The sequence below is a fragment of the Triplophysa rosa genome, linkage group LG4, assembly GCF_024868665.1.
Source record: "Triplophysa rosa linkage group LG4, Trosa_1v2, whole genome shotgun sequence".
Classification (NCBI taxonomy): domain Eukaryota; kingdom Metazoa; phylum Chordata; class Actinopteri; order Cypriniformes; family Nemacheilidae; genus Triplophysa; species Triplophysa rosa.
Genome location: NC_079893.1, coordinates 23,614,051 through 23,638,832, shown reverse-complemented (window position 1 = coordinate 23,638,832; position 24,782 = coordinate 23,614,051). Strand labels below are relative to the sequence as shown.

Below are 24,782 nucleotides of genomic sequence, written 5' to 3'. Positions count from 1 at the left end.
TAAAACATGCTACATAAAAAAATATTTCCACATTATTTAGCACCACAGAATTGTACAAGAACTATAAAACTATAAAAAAATTGTTACACTGTGTAAATGTATAAAAAAAATCAATAAAACAATCATCAAACATAACACTGCTCAGGTTTTTACTTATTTCTAAAATGTAGTGTGTATTATAAAAAACTGTTTGAACATTACTACAAGTAAATATCGACCGCAAGTCTCTGGGGAGAACTACAAGCAAATTATTTAGATCGTAATAATTTTGCTGACAACATTTTGGAGAACCCGTGTTGTAGATCCGATCTACACTAATCTGTGTTGCAAACCATAAACACTTTGCATGTTTCATGTGTCTTAGCCATCTCGGATTAAAGGAGAAATCGGTCACTACACTGACCCAAAGGAAGAGCCTTTGGTGCACTGTGTCCGGCTGTTGGCTGCTTCCTTCCTGCTCACAGGCCAAAGAAACGGTGAGAAACGAAGCACTGGTATAGATTTTCAGATGATTACATCTGAATAACAGTCTTGATGTAAATGTGTGTATGATAGGCTGAAGTGTGTTGATGTTTTTTAGCAGTTATGAAATGAGTATTACATATGTGTGTTGTAGGGCTGGTTCCTGATAATGAGGTTCGTGTGAGCGTGAAGGCGTTAGCTGTTAGCTGTGTGGGGGCTGCAGCCGCTCTTCTACCCGATACGTTCTTTAACAGACTCTATCTGCAGCCGCTAGATGGACAACAACCAGATGGTGAGATATTTCATGTTATTTTATGAAACTGTTCATCCATTGGTCTGGTGTATCTGTGATTTTATTTTTTTGTGTTTTTTTGGAATGCTTTACTTTGATGGTTAATTGATGCATTCCATTGTCAAAAATTTTGTCAAATGTAAAAAGCTGATAGCCTCATAGGCAAGTGCTCCGACATGTAGCGTGGTTGCGCTTCGGGCGTCCCAAGTTCGAATCCCGACTCACGGTCCTTTCCTGACCCCGCCCCCTTCTCTGTCCCACTTCGCTTCCTGTCCTCTCTCCCACTGTAAATCTTTAAAAAAGTGATAATGACAGCCAAATTGTAATTTTGTTTCTTCATGGCAACTACTTGGGCTAGTTAACAAATTTGTTATAGGTTACTAAAACTAAAGCTATTAAAAAATTGTATTAATTGAAATCAATTAAAATATCAGCCTAAATATTTTTGAAAAACAAAAATTAACAATGTGGCTGAACATAAAGCCAGAACTGAGATAACAATAACTGTAACATAATAGCAATATGACAAATAAACAAATAAGTAATAAAATGACAAAAACTCTGAGGAAAAAAGACCTAAAATTAACATGAAAACAAAAGCGAATTATAAACATTTGTAAAACAAAACAAAACTATAATAACCAGTAGTTTCATGTAAAATATAACATTTCAAATAAATCCATTTAATCATTATAACATTATGATATTAAGGCCTAATAATCCTGATTATTAAAGCTTTGCATTGTTTTTTTAATTTACTTATTTACCTCATTTAAATTCAGTTTAGGTCAGGTCCTGTATTGGCATTATACAAGTACAACCAAATGCCTTATATGCTGTTAATACTGTAATTAGTTTATTTTTACATATACTTCATTGAAGCATAATAAACAAAGCCTTGACTTTATGTGCTGGTAAGAATGTGTTGTGTTATTTGTATGCACAGAGCAACAATACATCAGTGATGTTCTGCAGTACATTGAACATGGAGACCCTCAGATCAGAGGGGCCACAGCCATCCTCTGTAGTGCTTTAATCCAAGCCATCCATCTAAAGACACGCTACAACACAGAGATGTGGTTGTCTCACATCCACAGCATCACAGGTGAGAACGACATCAAGAAATGCAAATCAAATGAATCAGCAGAGAGTTACAGAATCTATTGGAGTCACCATTAAAATCGCTCTTTTCCCAGGTAACCCAGTGTCAATCGAAGACTTTGTGCCTTTGCTGCAGCGCAGTCTAAAGGACGAATCGTCTGTCACGTGTAAAATGGCCTGTGCTGCTGTTAGGGTGAGAACAAGTCCTCTGCCTTGACTTAACATGATGTCATGAGTTTTGTGAGATTATTATAATATTGTGTTTGTTTATACCACTGCAGCACTGTATCATGGCGCTGTGTAATGGCAGTCACAGTGAACTTGGCCTGCAGCTGCTCGTTGACCTCCTGACCCTGAAGGACTGCTCCTATTGGCTGGTCCGCACTGAGCTGCTCGAGACGCTGGCTGAGATTGACTTCAGGTGAGAACCTGTACTTGGGTTTGACTGTTGTGTGTATATTACATCACACACACTTCAGATATACATGACTTTCCAACCAGTGCATTTGAAGTAAATTTGCTGTTGTTTTTGTGGATGGCAGATTAGTAAGTTTCTTGGAGAGAAAAACTGAGAAGTTGCACAAAGGAGAGCATCACTACACTGGGGTGAGATTGCATATTGTTATGGAATATTTGTTAATTGTATTATATTTATTTTGCTGTTTATTGGTTATTTGTAAAATGAAATGTTTTGAAATATATATTTATAAAATGAATAATATCTGTAATATTTTACATCAGTTATTGAGGCTTCAGGACAGAGTGCTGAATGATGTTGTGCTTCACCTGCTGGGCGACGATGACCCACGAGTAAGACACGTGGCAGCAAACACCATCAGCAGGTATATTCACACACCCGTGTCTACACCGGACGCGACAGGCGCGACGCGACATGACAACCTGCTTGTTCTCAATGGGCCACATCCAGTTTGGACAGCATTTTAAATTATAATCTTTCGAATGCGTTTCTAATGTCTTTTGTCGTGTCGTGTCGCGCAGGTCGTGTCCAGTGTAGACTCGGTGACACACTCCTGCTATCTCTGTCAATTACATCTCAGCTGCACATCATGAACCACACGCTTACATTCTGATGTGTCTCTTCTCAGGCTGGTGCCAAGATTGTTTTACGACTGTGACCAGGCTCAGGCGGATCCGGTTGTGGCCGTAGCTCGAGATCAGAGCAGCGTGTACCTGCAGCTTCTGATGCACGAGACCCAGCCGCCATCACAGTTTACTGTCAGCACTATCACACGGTATAGTACACTGCCACAATACACATCACAACACTATGTGTTCACTGAAAATACACTTTGTATATTATCCCACTCCATTAATTCCAATTTATTTTTAAGTGACTTAAAAACGAAAAAGTCTTCTAAAACTAGTTTGAGAACCACTAAGCTAATACATTGAAAAATGTTACATAACACTATATATCATACATATTTGATCAATTCCTCCATCTGTCTATTATTTCAGTAGTGATGTCACAGATAGTGATCACCAGGCAGCTTTCATGTGAATGTATACACTTACTTCAGTCTTGTACTTTATACGATAATGATATGTTTCACTGCAGGACATACCGAGGCTACAGTCTGTGTCAGAGCTCACCGGACGTTACAATCGACAACAACCTGTCACGGGTCATCACTGCCCTATCTCATGCTCTCACCTCCTCTACGTCCAGAGCCGTGACTGTGAGTGCCTCATGTTTCAACTTTAAACCTGTAGCTCAACTGGTAGAGAATAATGGGAAAAGCATCTGTCAAATGTCACCTTTTAAAGATAATAGGAATAGTTCACCCAAAAATTTAAACGTTCATACTGTATTTTACTTTCCCTCATTACAAATATATATGGCTTTCTGTTTTCAGTTAAACACAAACAACTAGTTGTAATAAAATGTCTTCATTTGATCTTCTTATATTGGATGGGGCCGTTGAAGCTCCTAAAAGAACATACTACCATTTAAAAGTATTAGGGTCATTTCGACATTTAAGAATAACAGTGAACTCATCAAAACTATAGAATAACTCAAATGAAACTTTGGAAACTATTGTGACTACAGAAAGTTAAGAATTTTAGCATCTTCGAAGTAGTCACCTTTTGCCCAGAATTAATATAAATAAACCTTTTTGTATTTTATCAACCAGTTTCTGGAGGTCTCACCCTAAGATACTAAAAGACTAAAGGAGTATACTAATATTAGGAAATACTACCGGAGTTCTTATGTTTTATGGGCTCTAGTTGACTGTCACGCATTTCAAACATAAAACAATAAAAGATTAGTTTTTTAATAAGAGAAATTACCGTGTTAAAAATATTTTTGTCAAATCACAAATATATACTACATACTGGTCAAAAGTATTTTGAGCACTTACTCACTCACCTATTCATATTTTAAATAGTGAGTTCATCAAAACTGTAGAATAACACAAAGGGAACTATGAGGAGTGTTTTGACTAAAAAAAATCTAAACAAAAAAAAAATGCAATTCATATTTTAGGCTTATAGTCTGAAATAGAAAAACAAACACATATCAGTGCTAAATAAAATGGTATGTTGGTAACTTAAAATCATATTAGTTCTTGTCTGTGGTTACAGGAACAGAATTAACAGCAAGAATTGTGAGCATTCGGATTTTGGACACAGCACACCATGTTAATGTTTTACTAAGTTGAGTCTCTCTTGTCCAGTTTGGCTGTTGTGAGGCTCTGTGCCATCTGTCCAGCACTTTCCCAGTGTGCACCTGGAGCACCGGCTGGCACTGTGGCTTTGTGAGCTCCTCTGTGTTTCATCTCAACCGTTCCAGCCAGTACCGCAGCCAAGGACGCTCCATCAGGTACACACACACACACACACAGTGCCTTTTTTTTCCGTTTATTTGTATCACACAATCTAAACATTGCAGGTAGGTGAATGTGCAGTGCCAATGTCATTTTTATTGTTTCATCCTTTCTTGTCACTTTCTTAGTCTTTCTCAGCCTGGCAGTAATGAGGATGTACGCAGGTCTTTGACAGTGGGCGTGGCCAGTATGGTTCTGTCTCTCCTCACCTCCGCCTGGTTTCCCCTTGATCTCTCAGCCCATCAGTCTGCTCTGCTGCTGGCTGGAAACCTTCTTGCAGGTACATGATAAAATCATTCCCTGGAGAGCGCGAGATCTGAAACTTTTTACTGACGAATACATTCTTATCCATCATTTTATGAAGCAGTTGCACCAAAGTGCATGAAGAGTCCATGGGCGGGTGAGGAGGACTCCAGCTCCGCCCCCTCCAAGCAGGAGGAGGCGTGGCCGGCTCTTAGCGACCGCTCTTTGGTTGCTATGGTGGAGCAGCTGTTCTCACACCTGCTGAAGATCCTCAACATCTGCGCCCATGTTCTGGATGACACGCCTCCAGGGCCTGCTGTCAAGGTAGCAAAGCATTCACATGAATACTGATAAGACTAATGCCTTAAACACATCAGTAATATTTCCGTAGCATTGTCCTTGTATTTAAAAAGATGAAATCCTGTTAATTCCTCCTCCAGGCGACTTTGCCATCATTGTCCAATACTCCATCTCTCAGTCCGATCAGACGCAAGGGTAAAGAGAAAGAGGTGACAGAGCCCAGCTCCACTCCCATGAGCCCAAAGAAGGGAGCAGAGACCCACACAGGTGCAGCATCCAGCATCTCATGGTGTTCGTTTATTCATTATTTATCTAATTAATAATCATGGGTATCTTTGTGTGTTTTTCTACAGGCAGAGCTGCAGACGGCACAGCGACAGCAGCGGTTAACAAATCTACAACTCTGGGAAGCTTTTATCACCTTCCTCCTTACCTGAAGCTTTATGATTCCCTGAGAGCTACTCATGCCAACTTCAAAGTTAGTCTGTGTATTATTAGCTCAGTTTATTTCAGATCACTTATTTACCCACTGCTTCTGTTTTAACTAGTGTCTTTAACCATAGCATGTGGAGAAAATCAGCCTTCATCTTGCTTATATTTATTGTTTTGCTTTTCAAGGTTACGTTAGACCTCCACAACACCAATGAGAAGTTTGGAAGTTTCTTGAGGTCAGCCCTAGATGTTCTTTCCCAGGTGCTCGAGCTGGCCACCCTCAACGACATAGGCAAAGTAAGACAACATATCTTTTTACAATTCACCATAATCTTTGATGGCTTAGAAGGAAATTGAAAGCACAATTTCTCTCTGTCTTTATCTTTTAAGTGTGTTGAAGAGATCCTGGGTTACCTCAAGTCTTGTTTCTCACGGGAACCCACTATGGCCACTGTTTGTGTCCAACAGGTCAGACACATGCACAATACTGTATAACTTCTCTTATTTTCTTCAAAGGTTTGAGATTATATTCTGATTTTTTTTACAGTTGTTAAAGGCATTGTTTGGGACCAATCTTGCATCTCAGTATGAAGGGTCTTCATCTTACCCATGTCGGACCCAGGGCAAGGCCCTTCGGCTCGGCTCGAGCAGCTTGAGGCCTGGCCTCTATCACTACTGCTTCATGGCCCCGTACACACACTTCACCCAGGCCCTCGCAGACGCTAGCCTACGAAACATGGTGCAGGCTGAGCAAGAACAGGATGCCTCTGGGTGAGTATATATGAAGAGTTTGGTTCCAAAATGAAATTACTCTGTTGTTAAGATTTTTCAAAAATCATAGTCCGTAGTCTGTTTGAATACTCGATTCTGATTGGCTGGAAGGTGTGCATTAAAACTGTTTATAAAACGGTCAGTTCTGGTCCTTGATTCTGATTGGCTGAGCCGAGTTCTAAGCCGTGACTGCCTTACAAAGCCTAAAAAGCACTTTATTTACTTTATTTTATGAAACCTTGCTACACATATGGAATAACCGTTTTATAAAAGCAATAAGCCCTGCGAAGCAGTGGGTTACAGTGCATTTTATAACAGCTAAGCAGGTTTTAGGCACCCCGCTTCGCGTCGTGGCCGCATTACCACCTCTGGGTATGCATTAACTTTCGATAATTGAACGGCCCGTCGTCAATTATTCCTTACATGTAGTATATAATATAGAGTACCATTCAAAGGTTTAGGGTCAGTTAATCATTCCTTATTTTATTTTTCCACAACTTAGCATAATTGTTAACTCCTAAAACTGTGAATTAACACAATTAATAAGCAACTATGTTTTATGTGTGTTATGCTGTAACTAAAAAAACCCCCCAAAATGTTAGAATTTAAGTGTCTTCAAAGTACTGTAGCCTTGAAAAAGTCTTTAAAGCCACCTCAAAAACAAACGCATTGTGTTTTAAACGGTTGCATTAACTTCTGTTTATTATTTGTTTATACTTTATTGTCCATTTAAAACACGAAATGAAAACATGAAATATGTTGGTAAAATTATAATTTTGTCCATATAATGAATTTTAGACAGCAAAATGTCATTTTCTTACTCAGTTTTATTGTCTTGTTTTCCAGTACAAATATCTAAACATTGCCAAAAGGGCAAGGAAAATAAACGTAATTATATTAAAGAATATTTTTTCTTGTTTTAAGAAGAAACTCACTTCAGGTTTTTAAACCAGAAATGGAGAAAATCATACTATATTTATGTGTGAAATTTGCTTTTGGAGACTATTAGTAAAGATAGAAATTATCTACATTTTGAAGTTAAATTCTGCCCCCTTCTAAAAATCACTCCCTGGATTCCGCCCCCCACGTTTCACCATTTCCAGCCCTGTTTGTACTAGAAAAGACGAAATACTAAATCAGAAAATGATTTTTTGCAGTGTACGCTTTCAAAAAAAAAAAATATATATATATATATTTTAAGATAATGACAAACATTTCTGTCAAATGACATCTTTTCAAGAGAATTACTTGTACCTGTATATTTTATTTGTTTTCTCTGTAATCCTGCAGATGGTTTGATGTCATGCAAAAAGTGTCCAATCAGCTGAGGTCGAGCATTACCAATGTCACTCGCCATCGAGGGGATAAGGTAACCTGTCTGATGTAATAAATTGCTAAGGGAAGGAGTTTTGAAAATCCAAGGGTGTAAGAGTGTTTGTAGAATCATGAATTCCTTTCCCTTCACGTACTTATCAAAGTAGCATGACGTTCTTTATTCCTTCTGTGTTCTGTACCTGATGGAGAACTCCACGCGTGTGTCTTTCAGAACGCAATTCACAATCACATCCGCTTGTTTGAGCCTCTGGTGATAAAGGCGTTGAAGCAGTACACCACCAGCACTTCAGTGGCCCTGCAGAGACAGGTGCTGGATCTACTCGCCCAGCTGGTGCAGCTGAGGGTCAACTACTGCCTGCTGGATTCAGACCAGGTGAGTCATCATAACCTGTGAATCAAACAATATCCTACTAGGCTGAATGGACCTGACTAATGAAACTAACTAGACAAGCCAAATCCTCCTTGATGTTTCCAATTTAACAAAACATTGTTTGTTGTAGGTGTTCATTGGTTTCGTGCTAAAGCAGTTTGAGTACATTGAAGTAGGGCAGTTCAGGTACGACCCGCCGATGTACCAGTGCACTCAAATGCACAGATCTGCTAATATTGTATGTGTGCTCTTAATAAATGTGACTGATGTAGATCTGTGTTTATGTAGGGACTCGGAAAAGATTGTGCCCAACATTTTCTTCTTCCTGGTTTTGCTGTCATATGAGCGCTACCACTCCAAGCAGATCATCAGCATCCCGAAGATCATTCAGCTGTGTGACGGCATCATGGCCAGCGGCAGGAAGGCAGTAACACACGGTGTGTAGAATCACGGTGGCCTACGGAAAGCTCAAATGTAACAAATGAGATGTAGGATTAAGATTGAAGATGTCTTGTCTCATTGGATTAAACCGTTTAAATTTAGGGATGAGACAAAAAAGTATTACTTTGCTTTAGATAGCAAAATCATCATTTTCTCATCTTCATTTCCCAGCAATCCCTGCTCTGCAGCCCATCGTGCACGACCTGTTTGTGCTTCGGGGCTCTAATAAAGCGGATGCAGGGAAAGAGCTGGACACCCAAAAGGAAGTGGTGGTGTCCATGCTGCTGCGCCTCATTCAGCACCACCAGGTACCGCTGATGCTGCGTTTGTTTGTTTGTTCATATGCATCAATGTAGATGCTTGGAAATGCTTTTTCTTATGATGTTGCTGCATTCAGGTATGTTGGATTCATTGTGTTTGTGTAGGTGCTGGAGATGTTTATTCTGGTCCTACAGCAGTGCCATAAAGAAAATGAAGATAAGTGGAAGAGGCTTTCGAGACAGATCGCTGACATCATCCTGCCAATGATCGGCAAACAGCAGGTCTGATCAGGACATCCGTATGATTTTTCATGGCAGTTTTCATCTCAAATTCAGATCGTAGTCATTGTGGATTGTCTTCTGTGTTTGGCAGATGCACCTGGACTCCCATGAGGCACTGGGCATGTTAAACACACTGTTTGAGAGTGTGGCACCCTCCTCCCTGAGGCCAGTGGACATGCTACTGAAGAGCATGTTCATCACACCGTCTACCCTTGTGAGAAGCCGCAGTCATACGTCAAATGAAATACAAAGAATTAGGATGAAACGCTTATAACCTTGTTAAGTGGCTCATTGTGTCCCTGTGCTCTTCTTAGGCATCGGTCGGCACGGTGCAGTTATGGGTGTCCGGAATTCTCGCCATCGTTCGTGTTCTCATCTCGCAGTCCACGGAGGACATCATTCTGTCTCGCATTCAAGAGCTTTCCCTGTCGCCATACCTCCTCTCCTGTGCCACCATCCAGCAACTCTGTGACGATGACCTCTCACCCCCCGCAGCCCCGCCCACTATCCCAGAAGAGTCCAATGGGGAGCCTCAGCGCTTCCCTCCTGAGGAAACCTTTGCCAGGTAAATACTGCATTTTTCTGAATACATTAGCTGCATGTGCCTGACTCTCAATTACTCTCTTACTTTCTGTCTGTCTGTCAGGTTTTTGTTGCAGTTGGTGGGGGTGTTGTTGGATGATATTGCCAGTAAGCAGGTGAAGGTCGACATGAGTGAGCAACAGCATACGTTCTACTGTCAGCAGCTGGGCACGTTACTCATGTGTCTGATCCACATCTTTAAATCAGGTGCATACACTCGCATGTTCTCATATCTTACCGAAATGCGTAAATGTAACATTTTTCAAGAGACCTACCCACATTTATGAAGTTATGATAACTTGATTTCTGTTGTTGTTATGAAACCAGAGGGTCTTTGTAAAAAAGATCAACAATGCTGGTGCTGGCTAACTTTTTTAAATGCTGACAAGGAAAGAGAGAGAGGCAATATGTACCAGTGTCATTGCATTAGATAAATGTATAGTGTTTTGTGCGAAAAATGGATTTCAGACCTTTTCTCAGAACTAACTTTTACCAATTGGTCCCAATGTAATTTTAAATGAATGTATAAAGTCAGTTCTCTTTACTTTGACACTGGTGTCTTGGCAGAACAACAACCGCTCTAATGTCGTCTTTACACAGGCGAGTTAAGGCGCCTCTGTGGCGGATTAAATTTCTGTGTAAAGACGCAATGCCGCATGAAAGCCGATCTAAAATATGCCGGCTCTGACCCGCCTCAGACCCTAGTATCAAAGACGCGTCTCTGATGCGTCTCAGGATTAGTGTAAATGAAGGTGCATTAAAGCCGCTCTAAACTACGTCACTGTCATGTCAGCAGAAAGCGAGAGGGAGAAGATGAAGCCAAAAACACACAGCGACATTTGTTATAGGCTATTAATAACAACGCAGATTTTTTAAATAATTCAAACATACATTTTTCGTTTCATTTCTTCATAAAATGATTTAAATGTTTGGAGTATTTTTGTGCTGTGGCTGTTTACTCAGACAGGCTGTGGCACAGTTTGAATGCATGATGTGAATTTTGAGACTGTTTTCAGCCATTAAAATAGTTTAAATTAGTTTTTTGTGGCAAATAACATTTATTTCGTTTCGTTTCTTTTTAAAGTTAATTTAGAAAAATGTTTGGAGTATGATCGTTTGTGACGGTGTGTGCGCGGAATGCAGATTTTTTTATTTGAACTCATGACATGAAATATTATTATTTAAATTCCTCCTTTAGCTCCTCTCCTTCTTAAGGAAAAAACCTTCCGATACGTGGGACATGATCACATGCAGACCTGTTTGTCAGACATTATGCAGTGCTGCATACCGCAGGAGTTATTTAAATAGGCTAGCTCTCGCGTTACTTAAGCGGATGGGTCTGCGCAACACGCGCATGAAGTCGAACACATAATTAATCACAAACTTAACATTACTCTATATTGTGATGAGAGAGTGTGTGCTTTTCTTACCGTTTACCTCAAAACAGTCGCATCATAATAATGTAAGTGTGCTTCGGTCCAGATCGTAAAGTGAGGACAGTAGGAGTGGGGACAGTAGCGCTTGTGCACAGATGCCCGGCCCTAGGAGCGTAAATGATTTGGGTCTCATCGGGCTAGAATTGAAATGCAATACGACAAATATAACGACAAATGATTTTGTCGTTAGCCTATATATCCAAAAGCATCTAATTGAGGACAATATTTCATACACGACAACGATCTGGTAACATTTACTGTAACACCGGAACTGTTCATTTACCTGGTCGACAGTGACTTTCTGGCTCTTTAAAACAACTTTTGGCGTCTTTCAGTATGCGGTTCGTTTGGCATCTTTCAATTCATTTAAAATGTTGCATTTATAGCTAATATTGTTTTTATCCTAAAGTATGCATTGTTATTATTAGTGTCAGTATTTTTTTTAGTTTATATTGTTTAATTTAAGGCATTATTTTATAGCATATTTTTAGAACAGTGCTTTTGTGGTTACGTTCAGCATTATTTCGCATAATTTTAATTCCTGTGTAAATGCATTTATGCCGCTTTAGAGCCGCATTAACGGTCTGTGTAAATACACATTTATGCCGCTTCAGATTCGGTTTCTGTGCCGCCTTTGCTGTGTAAAGAGGCCTCAAATCATTTAAAATGTTTGTGCACAATAATATATTACTCATAATATTTATAAATGACAACCAGAAAGTCTCCAGATACTTTTTGCAACAATCATTAATCTGCAATAGTCTTTAAAATCTTTCTTTAAAATAACTGAAATAAGCACTGAAAATAAAGGGTGAAGTTGTTATCCAATGCAGTGACATTCATACATTTTTTGTGTCTCTTAAAAAAATGTATACTATATCAATTTCTCTGGAATTATTACATTTCCCATAATCCTTCATACTCCTTTACGACTTGCTGTGCGTGTGTTCACTACTCTCTGGATGGGTTAAATGCAGAGGTCACATTTCGGGTATGGGTCACCATAACTGACAAATAGGTCACTTTCACACTTTTTTCACTTTTTTTCCCTCTAGGAATGTTCCGGCGAATCACCGCGGCGGGCAGCAGGCTGCTGAAGGTGGAGGGAGGGGAGGGGGGTAGTTTTTATGCCCTTGAGGGTTTGAACACCCTTGTGCTTCAGCTCATCACAACACACCCGTCTCTGGTCCTGCTCTGGTGTCAAGTTCTTCTCATCATCAACTACACGAACTACACCTGGTGGTCAGAGGTGCATCAGACCCCCAGGTCAGACTGCTTTTGAACTTTTAAACCGGCCTAAATTGAAATTCTGGTAATTCGAGGAAATCTAATGCGGATGTAATTTGTGGGAGTAAATAACAAATTACCCTGCCATTGCTTTTGTGTGATTACATTTATAAGCTTGTTTAGTGGGGCTTGAAATAGCTACTTTAAGAGGCAAAAGCCTGCAGTGAATCTGTCCTCGTTTAATTGCATGCTACTTTTCCCGGAATCGACGTGTTTTCTCCCGATCGCTCCATCAGGAGGCACAGTCTGTCTAGCACTAAGCTTCTGAGCCCACATTCATCTGGAGAAGAGGAGAGGCCTGAGGGAAATCTAGCCATGTGTAACCGAGAGATCGTTCGTCGAGGGGCGCTCATCCTCTTCTGTGACTACGTGGTGAGATTTCTTAAGCAGCCTGTGCCATTTGTATTTCCTAATCCCAGAATTCCACTTTTCCACAATTCATTTGACCTTTTTACCTTCCTTCATTCTCTTTCGGCCTCAGTGTCAAAACCTGCATGACTCCGAGCATTTAACGTGGCTGACGGTGAATCACGTGAGTGATCTCATCAGTCTTTCCCATGAGCCTCCGGTGCAGGACCTCATCAGCGCTGTGCACCGAAACTCGGCGGCCAGCGGCCTCTTCATACAGGCTATACAATCACGCTGTGACAACCTCTGTACTGTATGTACACACACTTTGGATTCGTATTTCATTCTGTGCTTACCTTTTCATGTCATGTATGTATGAAATGTGTAAATACACAGCCTGTGATGCTGAAGAAGACCCTGCAGTGTTTGGAAGGAATTCATTTGAGTCAGTCTGGCGCTCTGCTCATGCTATACGTGGACAAACTCCTCAACACGCCGTTCCGTGTGCTGGCTCGCATGGTGGACACTCTCGCCTGCAGACGTGTGGAGATGCTGCTTGCCGAGACCCTGCAGGTTAAACACATACACATTCAAGAACAATAACCAACTTACTTCATAGTTGTGTTATAATGGGAAGCATGTCTTATAGTTCACTCAAAAATGATTTATACAGGTTTGAAATGACATGAGGGTGAGCAAATGATGACAGAATTTTCATTTTTGGGTGAACTAGCACTTTAAAGCTTACATGCAGATCATATACTAATAAACTGTTATGGAAAATTGTGTTTTGAGATTGTGAAGTAATTCATGCCTTTTCTCATTGCAGAATAGTATAGCTCAGCTACCTCTTGAGGAGCTGGACAGAATTCAACAGTACCTGCAGACCAGTGGCCTTGCGCAAAGGTAAAATGGCTGGGAATAGAACCCGGGACCTTGGTGTTGCTAACGTGATGCTTTATCAGTTGATATGCCCACTTACATAGAAAAGCAAGGAAAAAGCTGCATAGTGGAACGCAAGAAAAAATGTTCTGTGTCAACGGCCCCTAAATCATTAATATCAGTATTGCATTACTGTCAAAATAATGATTGTCATAATTATTTTCAGAGCTTTAGAAAACGTTCTTCTTTCTTGATTCCAGGCATCAGCGGTTCTACTCCCTGCTGGACCGGTTCAGAGCCACAGTTGCTGAAGATACCACAAGTCCTGCTGCCCCTATTACCTCACACCCACTAGATGGGGACCCGCCCCCTCCACCTGAAAATGTTGAACCCAATAAGGTAAGACTTCAGTCATATAAGTGGAGTTTTTCTTAATAGTTTCAAATTGAAATTATTTTGTATTATTCCTATTATTTACATGTCCTTTGAGCTAAACATCTTTGTTATATAAGTTTTGTTTATGTTGTGCGATAAAATGCATGTTCCAGGAGTGGTACGTTGCTCTGGTGAAGTCTCAGTGTTGTTTAAGAGGTGAAGGAGCTCTTTATGAAACCACCGAGCTGCTGACCAAACTTCCCCAACCTGATCTGAACACCATAATGACCTGCAAGGTAAAGACCAAATGTATACGTGTTCACACCTGGTGTTAACATCGGTCACGTGTGGTCCAGATCAGAGGTGGACAGTGCTAAATAGGGCGTTGATGATCAAAACATTTTGTCATTCTGTCACTCACTATATTCAGAGGTAGCCATGAACACATCTTGTTGGTTAAAGTCTTGGAAAACTGCAAACTCGCCCAACTTTATCTTATGCAACTTTCCAAAACAACCATCTGGTTTCAAAAAATGTGTACATGCACTGTTTGGTGCAATTTGTCATGAACTCCCACTTTATGAAATCTGATCGCATGTGGTCACTGGAGATGCATCGGTGACGGGTGTTATTACCAGGTGACAGCAACACAAGCGCACACACTGAATGTGTTATTTTACTGCAGGACTTTAACCTGTGTCTGCTGGCATCATGTGTGAGTGTTGGTGCGCAGCGGCTGTGTAAGCATCACGGGGCGGTATTATTTGAGACAGCTCAGCAGGTGGCCTTTGAGCGATTGGCTGGTGTCATAGAGCTCCTCCCCTCCCCTCACCAGCCCCTCCTTATCTCATCCAAGTCCTGTACGGACTCCTACATGGAGAAAGTCAATCAGGTGTATGGTGAGTCACAATTAAATGAGTTTGCATGATTCCAAATTAGATTTGTTTTTTGAGTCAACTGAGTACTGCATGTGTGTGTCACAGGTGAGCCTGGGTTTTATCAGACCGTGTTGAGTCTGTGTGGGGTGTTGAGTCAGTATCTGATGTCTCTGTCCAAACTTCCCTCGTCCCTGAACATTCCCAAAGACAGAGAGACACTCATTGCCACCTTCAGCACCCTTGCCGTAGAGGTAAGACTGACCAAAGTCATTTCACGGAAGTCGTGCGACTCTGCAGCCATAGCAAGACCACCGTCCTATCTACTTGAATAGGGAAAGACAGATATTTCCAAACTCCCTGGAACAATAATAATTAAATAGCATTTTTCAGACCAACAATTAAAGCTGACAACAAATGTACCATAACTTTTGTCATTTAAAGTGATAGTTCACGCAAAAATGAAAATTCTGTCATCATTTACTCACCCTCTAGTTATTTCAAACCGTTATGACTTTCTTTCTTCCGCAGAACACAAAAAATATATATTTTGAAGAAACTTGGTAACCGAACAGCACTGACCCCCATTCACTTCTATTGTATGGAGACAAAACCAATGCAAGTGAATGGGGTCCAGTTTACAACATTCTTCAAAATATCTTCTTTTGTGTTCTGCGGAAGAAAGAAAGCCATACAGGTTTGAAATGACAAGGGTGAATAAATGATGACAGATTTTTTTTGGGGGGGGTGAACTATCACTTGTTCAGGGAAATATGAAGAGACAAATAAAAAATATATATGTAAACCGTTGTATTTTCTCTCTGTCTATAGGTGGTGGTGTGGCGTTTGCTGCAGGATCAGCTGCCTCTGAGTGTGGACATTCAGATGAGTTTATCATGTCTGTGTTTGGCTCTCCAACAGTCGGTGGTTTGGACACACTTCACCTCCCGCTCCTACCTCTCACATACCTGCTCTATAATTCACTGTATACAGCTCCTCATCCATGCAGGTGAGCTCTGGGAAACAGTTTAAAGAAACAGTTCACTCAAAATGCTGTTTTTTCATGCAAAGCTATTGTATGACCTGGTACATAAGTATTTTGGAGTTTGTTTTAATGAGTTTGTATTTTTGGGTGAACTGTTCCTTTAATAAACTTTATAACAAAAACATGAATTGAATATGTATTCAATTGATATTTATTTGGTTATTTATGATGTTATGTTATGTAGTCGCTGTTGGTCCGGGTGACCAGCTTCTGAGGCCAGAGAGGAAAACATCACATACAGATCAGTCAGAAGACGACCAGTTGGACTCGGCGTCAGATAGTGAGTGAACACGCACCTTCCCACGCACTGATCCACAATAACCACAAGTGTTGTAAGAGAACGTTACTGTGTTTTTCAGATCAGCGTGAATGGCGGTGTTGTGAGATCATGGCTGAGCTGGTTGAAAGTCTGCAGAGTGTGCTGGCTCTGGGTCACCACAGAAACAAGAACATCCCAGCGTTCCTTACGCCTGTCCTCCGGAACGTAATCATCAGTCTGGCCAGGCTGCCCCTCGTAAACAGCTACACCAGGATCCCACCTCTGGTGAGTTGATGTTTCGTATGTGGTGAATATACGTATATGGGTAATTGACGAATAAATCTTGTCCTATGTGTCCTATGGTGAGACATAGAAAAATTTAGGAAAGGTTCATTATTAATATTTATATTTAATTATTCATCATGTAAAATAGCGTAAGAGAGATTTATCTTCATAGTTAGTTTTTTTTTTTCAAAATGTCTGCCGTCACAGCAGAGGACATATTTGCATATTAGTCTGTCAACTACCCATATGAAAACTGTATAAAAGTGATTGTGTGATGATGTGTTTCGTTTTGCAGGTCTGGAAGTTGGGCTGGTCCCCCAGACCTAGTGGAGAGTTTGGTACAGCTTTGCCTGAAATCCCTGTGGAGTTTTTTCAAGAGAAAGACGTCTTTAGAGAATTCCTCTATCGCATTAACACACTGGGTATGAGACTTTTTTGTCTTACGCGGTGTTATTTAAGGTTATCCTAAATACTGACTTTCACATTTTTAAATAGGGCGTTTTTTGGAAAATATTTATAAAGTGTTAGAGATGCACCGGGCAAAAATCGGTACTGGTCGATAAAAGCAATTTTCACACCATCGGCTATCGGTTAAAAACAGCCGATGATCAGTGCCGATATATCCGATATATTTGTGCTTTGTATATAGGAAATGTTAAGAAACATCACCAGTTTGATGTTTAATATTAATAGTCATTATATGAATTAATAACATTTAGAAAGTTAAGAAATATTAAGTTAATCTTCAGAATCTGTATTGGCAGATGTTTCTCCGAATAATCGGCTATCGGTATCGGTGGAGAAATTTAGTATCAGTGCATCTCTATTAAAGAGTTTAGCTCGATTTTTCCATGTGCTCTCTTTGCAGGCTGGAGCAGTCGGACACAGTTCGAGGAGACATGGGCCACTCTGTTGGGGGTGCTGGTCACTCAGCCAATCACGATGGACCAAGAAGAGGAGAGCCAGCAGGAGGTGAATTACTAGATATCATCAACAAAATAAATGTTTCGTGTTTTTATATACAGCTGTTTGTTGTTACTGGGATGTGAGTTTTGAATGAGACATATCTATTTGCATTGCAGGAGGATCTGGAGAGGACGCAGATAAATGTACTGGCGGTTCAGGCCATCACCTCTCTAGTGCTGAGTGCCATGACTCTACCAACAGCTGGAAATCCAGCCGTCAGCTGTCCTGAACAACAACCTCGCAACAAGATCCTTAAAGCTCTGGACACTAGGTGTGTACGCACACAGTAAACGTCTCTTGTGAACTTTTCCCACTTTAAATTGTTAACCCAAGTTCGAATGGTTAAGGGTAGTTGAGGGTTAAAAGTGGTCTTAATCAGTTAGTTGTCTCAGAAGTGAATAGTGAGTTGTGTGTTTGGCAGATTTGGCCGTAAGCTGAGTGTCATTAGAGGTATGGTCGAGCGCGAGATTCAGGCCATGGTGTCAAAGCGAGACAACATCGCCACACACTTCCCCTATCAAGCTTGGGACCCCGTGCCATCATTATCGTCATCGACAGCTGGTCAGTCCTCGGCAAATTGATTTTATTGCTCGGTAGGTTTCTTGTTGGATTTATGACCTTTGCATGTTTGTGTATGTCTACATATTCAGGCACCCTCATTAGCCATGAGAAACTACTTCTGCAAATAAACACAGAGAGGGAGATGGGCAACATGGACTACAAACTGGGACAGGTAAAGTAATCCAGAACTACAAAAAACCTTCTAAAGCAGTTTTGAATGCACTTTCCTGTCTGCATGTTATTTACAGTTGTGCTCTTATACACTCTGCAGGTGTCCATTCACTCAGTTTGGTTGGGGAATAATATCACCCCTCTGAGAGAAGAGGAGTGGGGTGAGGATGAGGAAGATGAAGCAGATGCTCCGGCACCTGCCTCACCTCCAGTGTCACCAATAAACTCCAGGTCAGAACACGGATTGTGCTCAGTACGTGGTAATGTGGCATCCTGGTTGTAGTTATGCAGCGTACAGCTCCTTAAAGCAACACTATAGAAATTTTGCTCACGACTCCCTCATGTGGTTGATAAGCGCAATTGTCTGTTACCAGTGTCAGAAATAATGTCGCTAATGTAGTGTTGTCACGGTACCAAAATTTCAGTAGTCGGTACCAATACCAGTAAAATTCCACGGTTCTCGGTACCAATTTCGGTACCAAAGCAAAACACCAGTACATGCTAATTGAAACACAATTTTATTAATAAAGCTCATTGTTAATATACTGTAAATGTATATAAAGTAGGGCTGTCAACGTTAACGCGTTAACGCATGCAATTAATTTTTTCAAATTACCGCGTGAGAAAATATTTATCGCAATTAACGCAGCATCCATTTGTTTTGACATCCTTTGTCTAGCGTTACATTATGTAATCACGCTCTTATTCGTGTACAGGCTTTTAAACCACTTAAGCGCGATTTGAAACAGTTGCTTTGAGGCGTTCAATGAAGATAGACAGCTTCTAAACTGTGGGACGCGGCAAAACGCAACGAGAGGTCCAGTCTGGTGTGTACAGTAACGGCTGCGTCGGTGAATCTCTGTCAGACAGCGCATCCGTGTTAAGTTCTCTTTCGTGCTTGAATGGATAAAACCACACAAGATTATGTCAGAAAGCCCGTTTTGTCTAGCATTTTCTTAAGCACAGACTTCAAAGTGTAAAATAAAATCTTAAATGAATGCAAAGAGTTGTGAAAATGGGAGTGCGGTGACGGTCAGATCTGCGTACTAAGACAGCTCTTAAAGGGGCCGCGTTCTTAAACGTGCTGCTGTGACTCCTGTCACTAATGTTAATCAAAGAACAAAATAAAAGAAGAAATCAATGTGATTTTATAGCTTTAATGAGAATTCTTCTGCATTTAATTTATAATTTAGCATTAAAGACTGTAAAGTGTCCTTCAATTTCCTACATGAGCTCTCAATTATACTGTTGAATGGCTATAATTAATGTTAAAATAATCAATTTAATAGAGACATCAGTTACAATACTAATATCAAAATGTTAGCTTTCATAAAATGATGCTGTTAAAGAAATATGTTGTTTCTACATCAATTTGAAGATTAAATGTGAAATTATTAAAATGTAAAAGTATATTTTAAAATATAATTGTTGTGTGCGATTAATCGTGATTAATCACAGAAAAAATCTGTGATTAATCCGATTAATTTTTTTAATCGATTGACAGCACTAATATAAAGCAATGCCATTTTGTATACATGAAGTATACAAGTTAATTGTTGCTGAAACGGTGCTCACTGGGGTCTTTCATGCTGATGAACATCCTCCTCAGTCTGCTGCTGTATAAGACAAATAGAATAAACTTCAGTAAGTCAACTGACTGAAAAAACTCATAATTGCATAATATGCAATATTAAAACAAACATCAGTTTTTATACTGCATTTACACAAGACTACTTACATTAAGGTAACTGTATATTAAAATAATAAATGCAACAGATATATTTTTCTTTAGTTTAAATGTGGCTTTTTAAACCTAATAGAGTTATCTATCCAAGACATACACATTGCTAATGATACAGTTAGTATGCTAGTTTTCAGATAGGCCTATATAAAATAGGTACTGTAAACCCCATCTTGTCCTCCCATTAATTTTACCCCATTCCATCTGCTACAACATTCATAATGCAAACGCGAACAGAATTTGAAACTTACCGCTTGAACTTGTTAACTTAAATCCGGATGTTTCCTCCTTTCACCACAAAACTCTGTTCGTTTTCTTCATGATATGACTTAATCTGAAGTATTTCTGTGCGCATCTCTTGTGGATCGGAGCTGCGCTTATCCGCTCATCACGTCTTATTGCGTCTATAAAAAGTTTCCGACTGACAACCTGTCAGACAGAGCATCAGTACCGGGTCTTATGAAAATTAGGTACGACAACTTTTTTATTTTTAGGTACCGACTTGGACCCGAAGTACCGGGACTTTTGACAACACTAGTCACTGTATAAGCTTCCCCGTGGGCACACGTGAATTTATTTACTAAGCTGGTGAAACCGGCGAATGCAGAAACGTCATTTGGAAACCATGTCGCACTCTTCCGCAGGCAGGGGATGGGCGGGGCTGTGTGTACCGACCCGAACACAGAACTTATAGAGTGTGGTTGCAGCCGTTATGAGGCTGCTCAGGTAGCAGTGGCAGTAGAATTCGTCCAGATAAGAGTTGTTTTACCACTGAAATAATTTTAGAGACATTATTTTAAGGTCGAAAAAACTACAAAGTGTTGCTTTAAAACATGGAACCAAAAGGTGTCCTTAAGTTTTCTTGGTCATGGAAAAATAAAAAAAATTCTAGTTAAATTTCAAATAAACATAAGCTTACATGTTTCTAGTTTTACTTTGCTTGAAGTATTTATATCTTTTTTATATACTTGGTGTGACGAGGAAGGCGGGACGAGAGCCGTGAGGGAACGACGCGAGAGCTCCATGAAGCATAAGAGAAGGAGCGACAGGAAGGTACGACGAGAGAGGACCAGGCCTGGATTTTCTCTTGTCGTACCTTCCTGTCACTCCTCTTATGCTTCCGGAGCTCCTCCGTGAGAGATGCGAGACGAGTGTAATGCGTCGTTGCCTCACGGCTCTTGTCCCGCTCCTCGTCACACTTAGTATTTAGGAATGGCTTAGTTTAGCATACAATGTCACACCTGCTATTGTCTAACCTGTTACGTTGTGTTTACCCAGTTTCTCCTCTGTCCACCCTGTTCACCGTGTAGTGTTTGTTATATTAAGTAAAATCAACATATATTATACATGTTTTACGGGTTACTTTTATTAATTGGCAAAATAAAGTAACTTAAAATGGGACTAAATTCCATGAAGTCCCTTTTTATGCATTAAAATTACGGTGTGGCATAGACATAACATGGCCTTTTTTAAATAATACTTGTATCGTAATACTTTATTGAAATACAGTTGCAGGGTAAAGTGAGGGACATTTAAGCCCTTAGAAAATGTCAATATTACATTAACTATTAATTCTAAACATTTAAAAAGAGATGAGAATGTCCTTTAACAGGGGGGACATTTGGCCTGTGTCACATGGTAAAAAACTCTGGTAAAAATTACTACACCATATTACCCTGTGCTGGACCAGTATATTTTTCTTACAGTTTAATAAGCCCTCATTTAACCGAAATGATAAAATCGTGGAAAGTTTAGCCTTTTTTGGGGTGGGGGGAGTTACTGCTCTGAAATGGCACCGAATAGTAGGAATGACCCAATTATTATCTTAAATGCATAATAATAATTATATGTATTATTTTAGGTAAATTTATTTTATGAAAGTATTTTAAATACTGAATATGCGAGATATCGTCGTCATGGGTAAAACGTTGTTACATAATTTGTTACAAAACTATGGCTGCTGTAGAAAAAACATTGTTCATTTGTAGTCACCATGATTTAACGGTCTGAACCCTGGCTCCAGACCTGACCCAATGTAATTGTCTTCTTACCCTGTTTAGGAAGCATCGTGCTGGTGTTGACATCCACTCCTGCTCCCAGTTCCTCCTGGAGCTCTACAGTCAGTGGATCCTCCCCGGCAGCCCCAGCAGCAGGAAAACACCTGTTGTGCTTGTCAGTGAAGTGGTCAGATCGGTCAGTGCTTGATTTTAGTCTTTTTTATGTGCTCTTGCATTAGACAAACAACTTTTGCGACAAGTAAAACACAGCAAGTGACTCAGTGGCTTGAGTATGTTTTGGTTTTAAAATTATAGACCAAGCGAAAGATCCAGAGGCTGGGAGAAAAACCTTAAGTGTTTACCGTAGAGGTTTACCACTAGTGCCTCTTCTACACACTCGTCTCTGAAATTTGTAGTTCACTTACATCCTCTGTTTGTCTGTCTCTTTTAGCTGCTGGCAGTGTCTGATCTCTTCACAGAGAGGAATCAGTTTGATATGATGTTCTCCACTCTGACTGAGCTGCAGAAGGTTCATCCACCAGAAGATGAGATCCTCAATCAATACCTCGTACCAGCTATCTGCAAAGCAGCGGCTGTGCTAGGAATGGTAAGGGTGTATATGCACATCCAACCCCCCATAGTTGCATAAATAAGTCCTTGCTATACCCGAAGCGTTCATTGCTCGCAAACACTGCATGTCGATGTATTTCTGTGTCGTCAGGATAAAGTTATCGCAGAGCCCGTGTGTCGTCTTTTGGAGAGCACCTTACGCAGCACTCACCTGCCCAGTCGAATTGGAGCACTACATGGGGTTCTGTATGTGCTAGAATGTGATCTACTAGACGATACGGCACGCCAGCTTATTCCAGCCGTCAGTGACTACCTGCTCTCCAACCTAAGAGCTATTGCTCAGTAAGTAACTTACCTGTTGGTAACAACAGTGGTGCCCATATACATCTATTGTACGGACACTAAACCAATGGAAGTGAATAGGTACTGCCGTTATTCGGTTACCGGCATTCTTCAAAATATCTTCTTCTCTCAATGTTTGTTGTTTTATTTAAAAGAGTATAGGGTTAGAGGTTAACGCTTGGCATCCTGCATCGGATGAAAGACTTCCCACTGATACCATCTCTCTTAAGAGGTTATGCCCCATGCAGTCAAAGCTAATGCCAGAGCTTCTGTGGCATGCTGAGACTCAATAACAGGTTCACATCGGCAATCACAACACATGCTTTGCCACATGGTCATCAGCTCCTCATTAGCTATAATGGATGGTGTCTTACTGAGATCTGAGATCCCTCATTAAAGACCAGGCCTAGAATTAGAACTAGATAGCCTCACTAAAACACATGAGCATGTTTAACAAAGTCTGTGTTTCTTTCAGCTGCGTGAACCTGCACAACCAGCAGCACGTGTTGGTGATGTGCGCCGTGGCCTTCTACATGATGGAGAACTACCCTCTGGACGTCGGGTCAGAATTCAATGCCGGGGTCATTCAGGTGAGAGAAGATTGGGGATGCTATACAGTGATCAGTCTGATTCTGGACTTGATTCATTTCTTAACGCTTGATGTCACTACAATTTCAGCTGTGCTGTGTGATGCTTTCGGCTAGCGAAGAGGCCACACCATCTGTCATCTACCACTGTGTCCTGCGAGGTCTGGAGCGACTGCTTCTTTCCGAGCAGCTTTCACGCGTGGATGCGGAGACGCTGGTCAAGCTGAGCGTTGACCGCGTGAACATGCCCAGTCCACACCGCGCCATGGCTGCCCTGGGTCTCATGCTGACCTGCATGTACACAGGTGTGGCTGGAGAGGAAGGCAGGACACATTTCAGCTTCATCTTTAATACTTACCCACCCTACTAACATCAACAGCTAAAAAATGACTCCCTGTAGATGCTCACCCTACTAATATAGCACATAGCAGCAGATTCCTCAATATGTCAGGGTTTGTTTTGTTAATTTGTGTTCCTCTCTAGTCTTTGAGAGGTCTGATTTATATGACTTAAAGGTATCGTGGAATGCTATGACTTCAGAGTTTTGTAGAAGTCCAGTTTTGCAAATGAATCGTCAGAATGTACAGAATTTTGGATACTTTCCTCTAACTGTAGGCCGTTTTGCTCCACAGGGAAAGAGAAGGGAAGTCCTGGGCACCCTGCCGATGCAGACCCTACAGCTCCGGATAGCGAATCGGTAATTGTTGCCATGGAGCGTGTATCCGTTCTCTTTGACAGGTATGTCTCCTTAAAGAAACATTCTTTGTCTTGTTACATTTCTGTAAGAATTTATGATGCCATTCAAATGATTTGTTCGAGGAAAATCTCATCGCTATTCTTACCACAGGATCCGCAAAGGCTTTCCGAGTGAGGCACGCGTGGTATCCCGGATCCTTCCCCAGTTCCTGGATGACTTTTTCCCACTGCAGGACGTTATGAACAAAGTCATCGGAGAGTTCCTGTCCAATCAGCAACCTTACCCGCAATTTATGGCAACGGTGGTCTACAAGGCAAGCAGTTGGCTCAGAATTTGTTATTGTTTTCTCAGTCCAACAGTTTCTGTGTCAATATGGTGCGTGTATTTTTTGCTACAGGTATTTCAGACACTTCATGCAACTGGCCAGTCCTCCATGGTCCGTGATTGGGTGCTCCTCTCTCTGTCAAACTTCACGCAGAGAACACCTGTCGCCATGGCAATGTGGAGCCTGTCTTGTTTCTTTGTCAGTGCTTCTACCAGCCAGTGGATCTCTGCCCTGTATCCTTAAATATGTAAATCTGTTCTCGTTCTTTATTGGGACCATACTGATATTGTAAAATTGCACACTTACTGTTCCA

General features: G+C 40.7%; 1 protein-coding gene across 4 annotated transcripts in view; it reads left to right on the top strand.

Moving 5' to 3' along the window:
* Positions 1–24,782, top strand: part of htt (huntingtin) — a 41,829-nt gene that overhangs the window by 14,090 nt on the left and 2,957 nt on the right. For 2 of the 4 annotated variants that reach the window (XM_057331165.1, XM_057331161.1), the window contains 52 exons: positions 365–476; positions 617–754; positions 1,701–1,859; positions 1,951–2,048; positions 2,137–2,276; positions 2,398–2,461; positions 2,597–2,697; positions 2,962–3,108; positions 3,435–3,555; positions 4,555–4,700; positions 4,833–4,984; positions 5,069–5,271; positions 5,388–5,514; positions 5,601–5,725; positions 5,866–5,976; positions 6,070–6,147; positions 6,227–6,450; positions 7,741–7,819; positions 7,997–8,158; positions 8,286–8,341; positions 8,444–8,592; positions 8,768–8,904; positions 9,022–9,138; positions 9,230–9,352; positions 9,453–9,703; positions 9,785–9,927; positions 12,212–12,422; positions 12,680–12,815; positions 12,925–13,104; positions 13,188–13,364; positions 13,621–13,697; positions 13,934–14,072; positions 14,222–14,344; positions 14,734–14,947; positions 15,032–15,177; positions 15,755–15,932; positions 16,153–16,248; positions 16,328–16,512; positions 16,808–16,934; positions 17,381–17,484; positions 17,595–17,749; positions 17,900–18,039; positions 18,129–18,211; positions 18,311–18,441; positions 22,012–22,144; positions 22,400–22,555; positions 22,670–22,860; positions 23,336–23,450; positions 23,539–23,770; positions 24,080–24,185; positions 24,295–24,457; positions 24,542–24,702. In XM_057331165.1, coding sequence (XP_057187148.1) covers positions 365–476; positions 617–754; positions 1,701–1,859; positions 1,951–2,048; positions 2,137–2,276; positions 2,398–2,461; positions 2,597–2,697; positions 2,962–3,108; positions 3,435–3,555; positions 4,555–4,700; positions 4,833–4,984; positions 5,069–5,271; positions 5,388–5,514; positions 5,601–5,725; positions 5,866–5,976; positions 6,070–6,147; positions 6,227–6,450; positions 7,741–7,819; positions 7,997–8,158; positions 8,286–8,341; positions 8,444–8,592; positions 8,768–8,904; positions 9,022–9,138; positions 9,230–9,352; positions 9,453–9,703; positions 9,785–9,927; positions 12,212–12,422; positions 12,680–12,815; positions 12,925–13,104; positions 13,188–13,364; positions 13,621–13,697; positions 13,934–14,072; positions 14,222–14,344; positions 14,734–14,947; positions 15,032–15,177; positions 15,755–15,932; positions 16,153–16,248; positions 16,328–16,512; positions 16,808–16,934; positions 17,381–17,484; positions 17,595–17,749; positions 17,900–18,039; positions 18,129–18,211; positions 18,311–18,441; positions 22,012–22,144; positions 22,400–22,555; positions 22,670–22,860; positions 23,336–23,450; positions 23,539–23,770; positions 24,080–24,185; positions 24,295–24,457; positions 24,542–24,702 — 7,322 coding nt within the window. The remainder of the gene's footprint in view (positions 1–364; positions 477–616; positions 755–1,700; positions 1,860–1,950; positions 2,049–2,136; positions 2,277–2,397; positions 2,462–2,596; positions 2,698–2,961; positions 3,109–3,434; positions 3,556–4,554; positions 4,701–4,832; positions 4,985–5,068; positions 5,272–5,387; positions 5,515–5,600; positions 5,726–5,865; positions 5,977–6,069; positions 6,148–6,226; positions 6,451–7,740; positions 7,820–7,996; positions 8,159–8,285; positions 8,342–8,443; positions 8,593–8,767; positions 8,905–9,021; positions 9,139–9,229; positions 9,353–9,452; positions 9,704–9,784; positions 9,928–12,211; positions 12,423–12,679; positions 12,816–12,924; positions 13,105–13,187; positions 13,365–13,620; positions 13,698–13,933; positions 14,073–14,221; positions 14,345–14,733; positions 14,948–15,031; positions 15,178–15,754; positions 15,933–16,152; positions 16,249–16,327; positions 16,513–16,807; positions 16,935–17,380; positions 17,485–17,594; positions 17,750–17,899; positions 18,040–18,128; positions 18,212–18,310; positions 18,442–22,011; positions 22,145–22,399; positions 22,556–22,669; positions 22,861–23,335; positions 23,451–23,538; positions 23,771–24,079; positions 24,186–24,294; positions 24,458–24,541; positions 24,703–24,782) is intronic. The other 2 variants (XM_057331162.1, XM_057331164.1) reach the window with 2 other exon arrangements.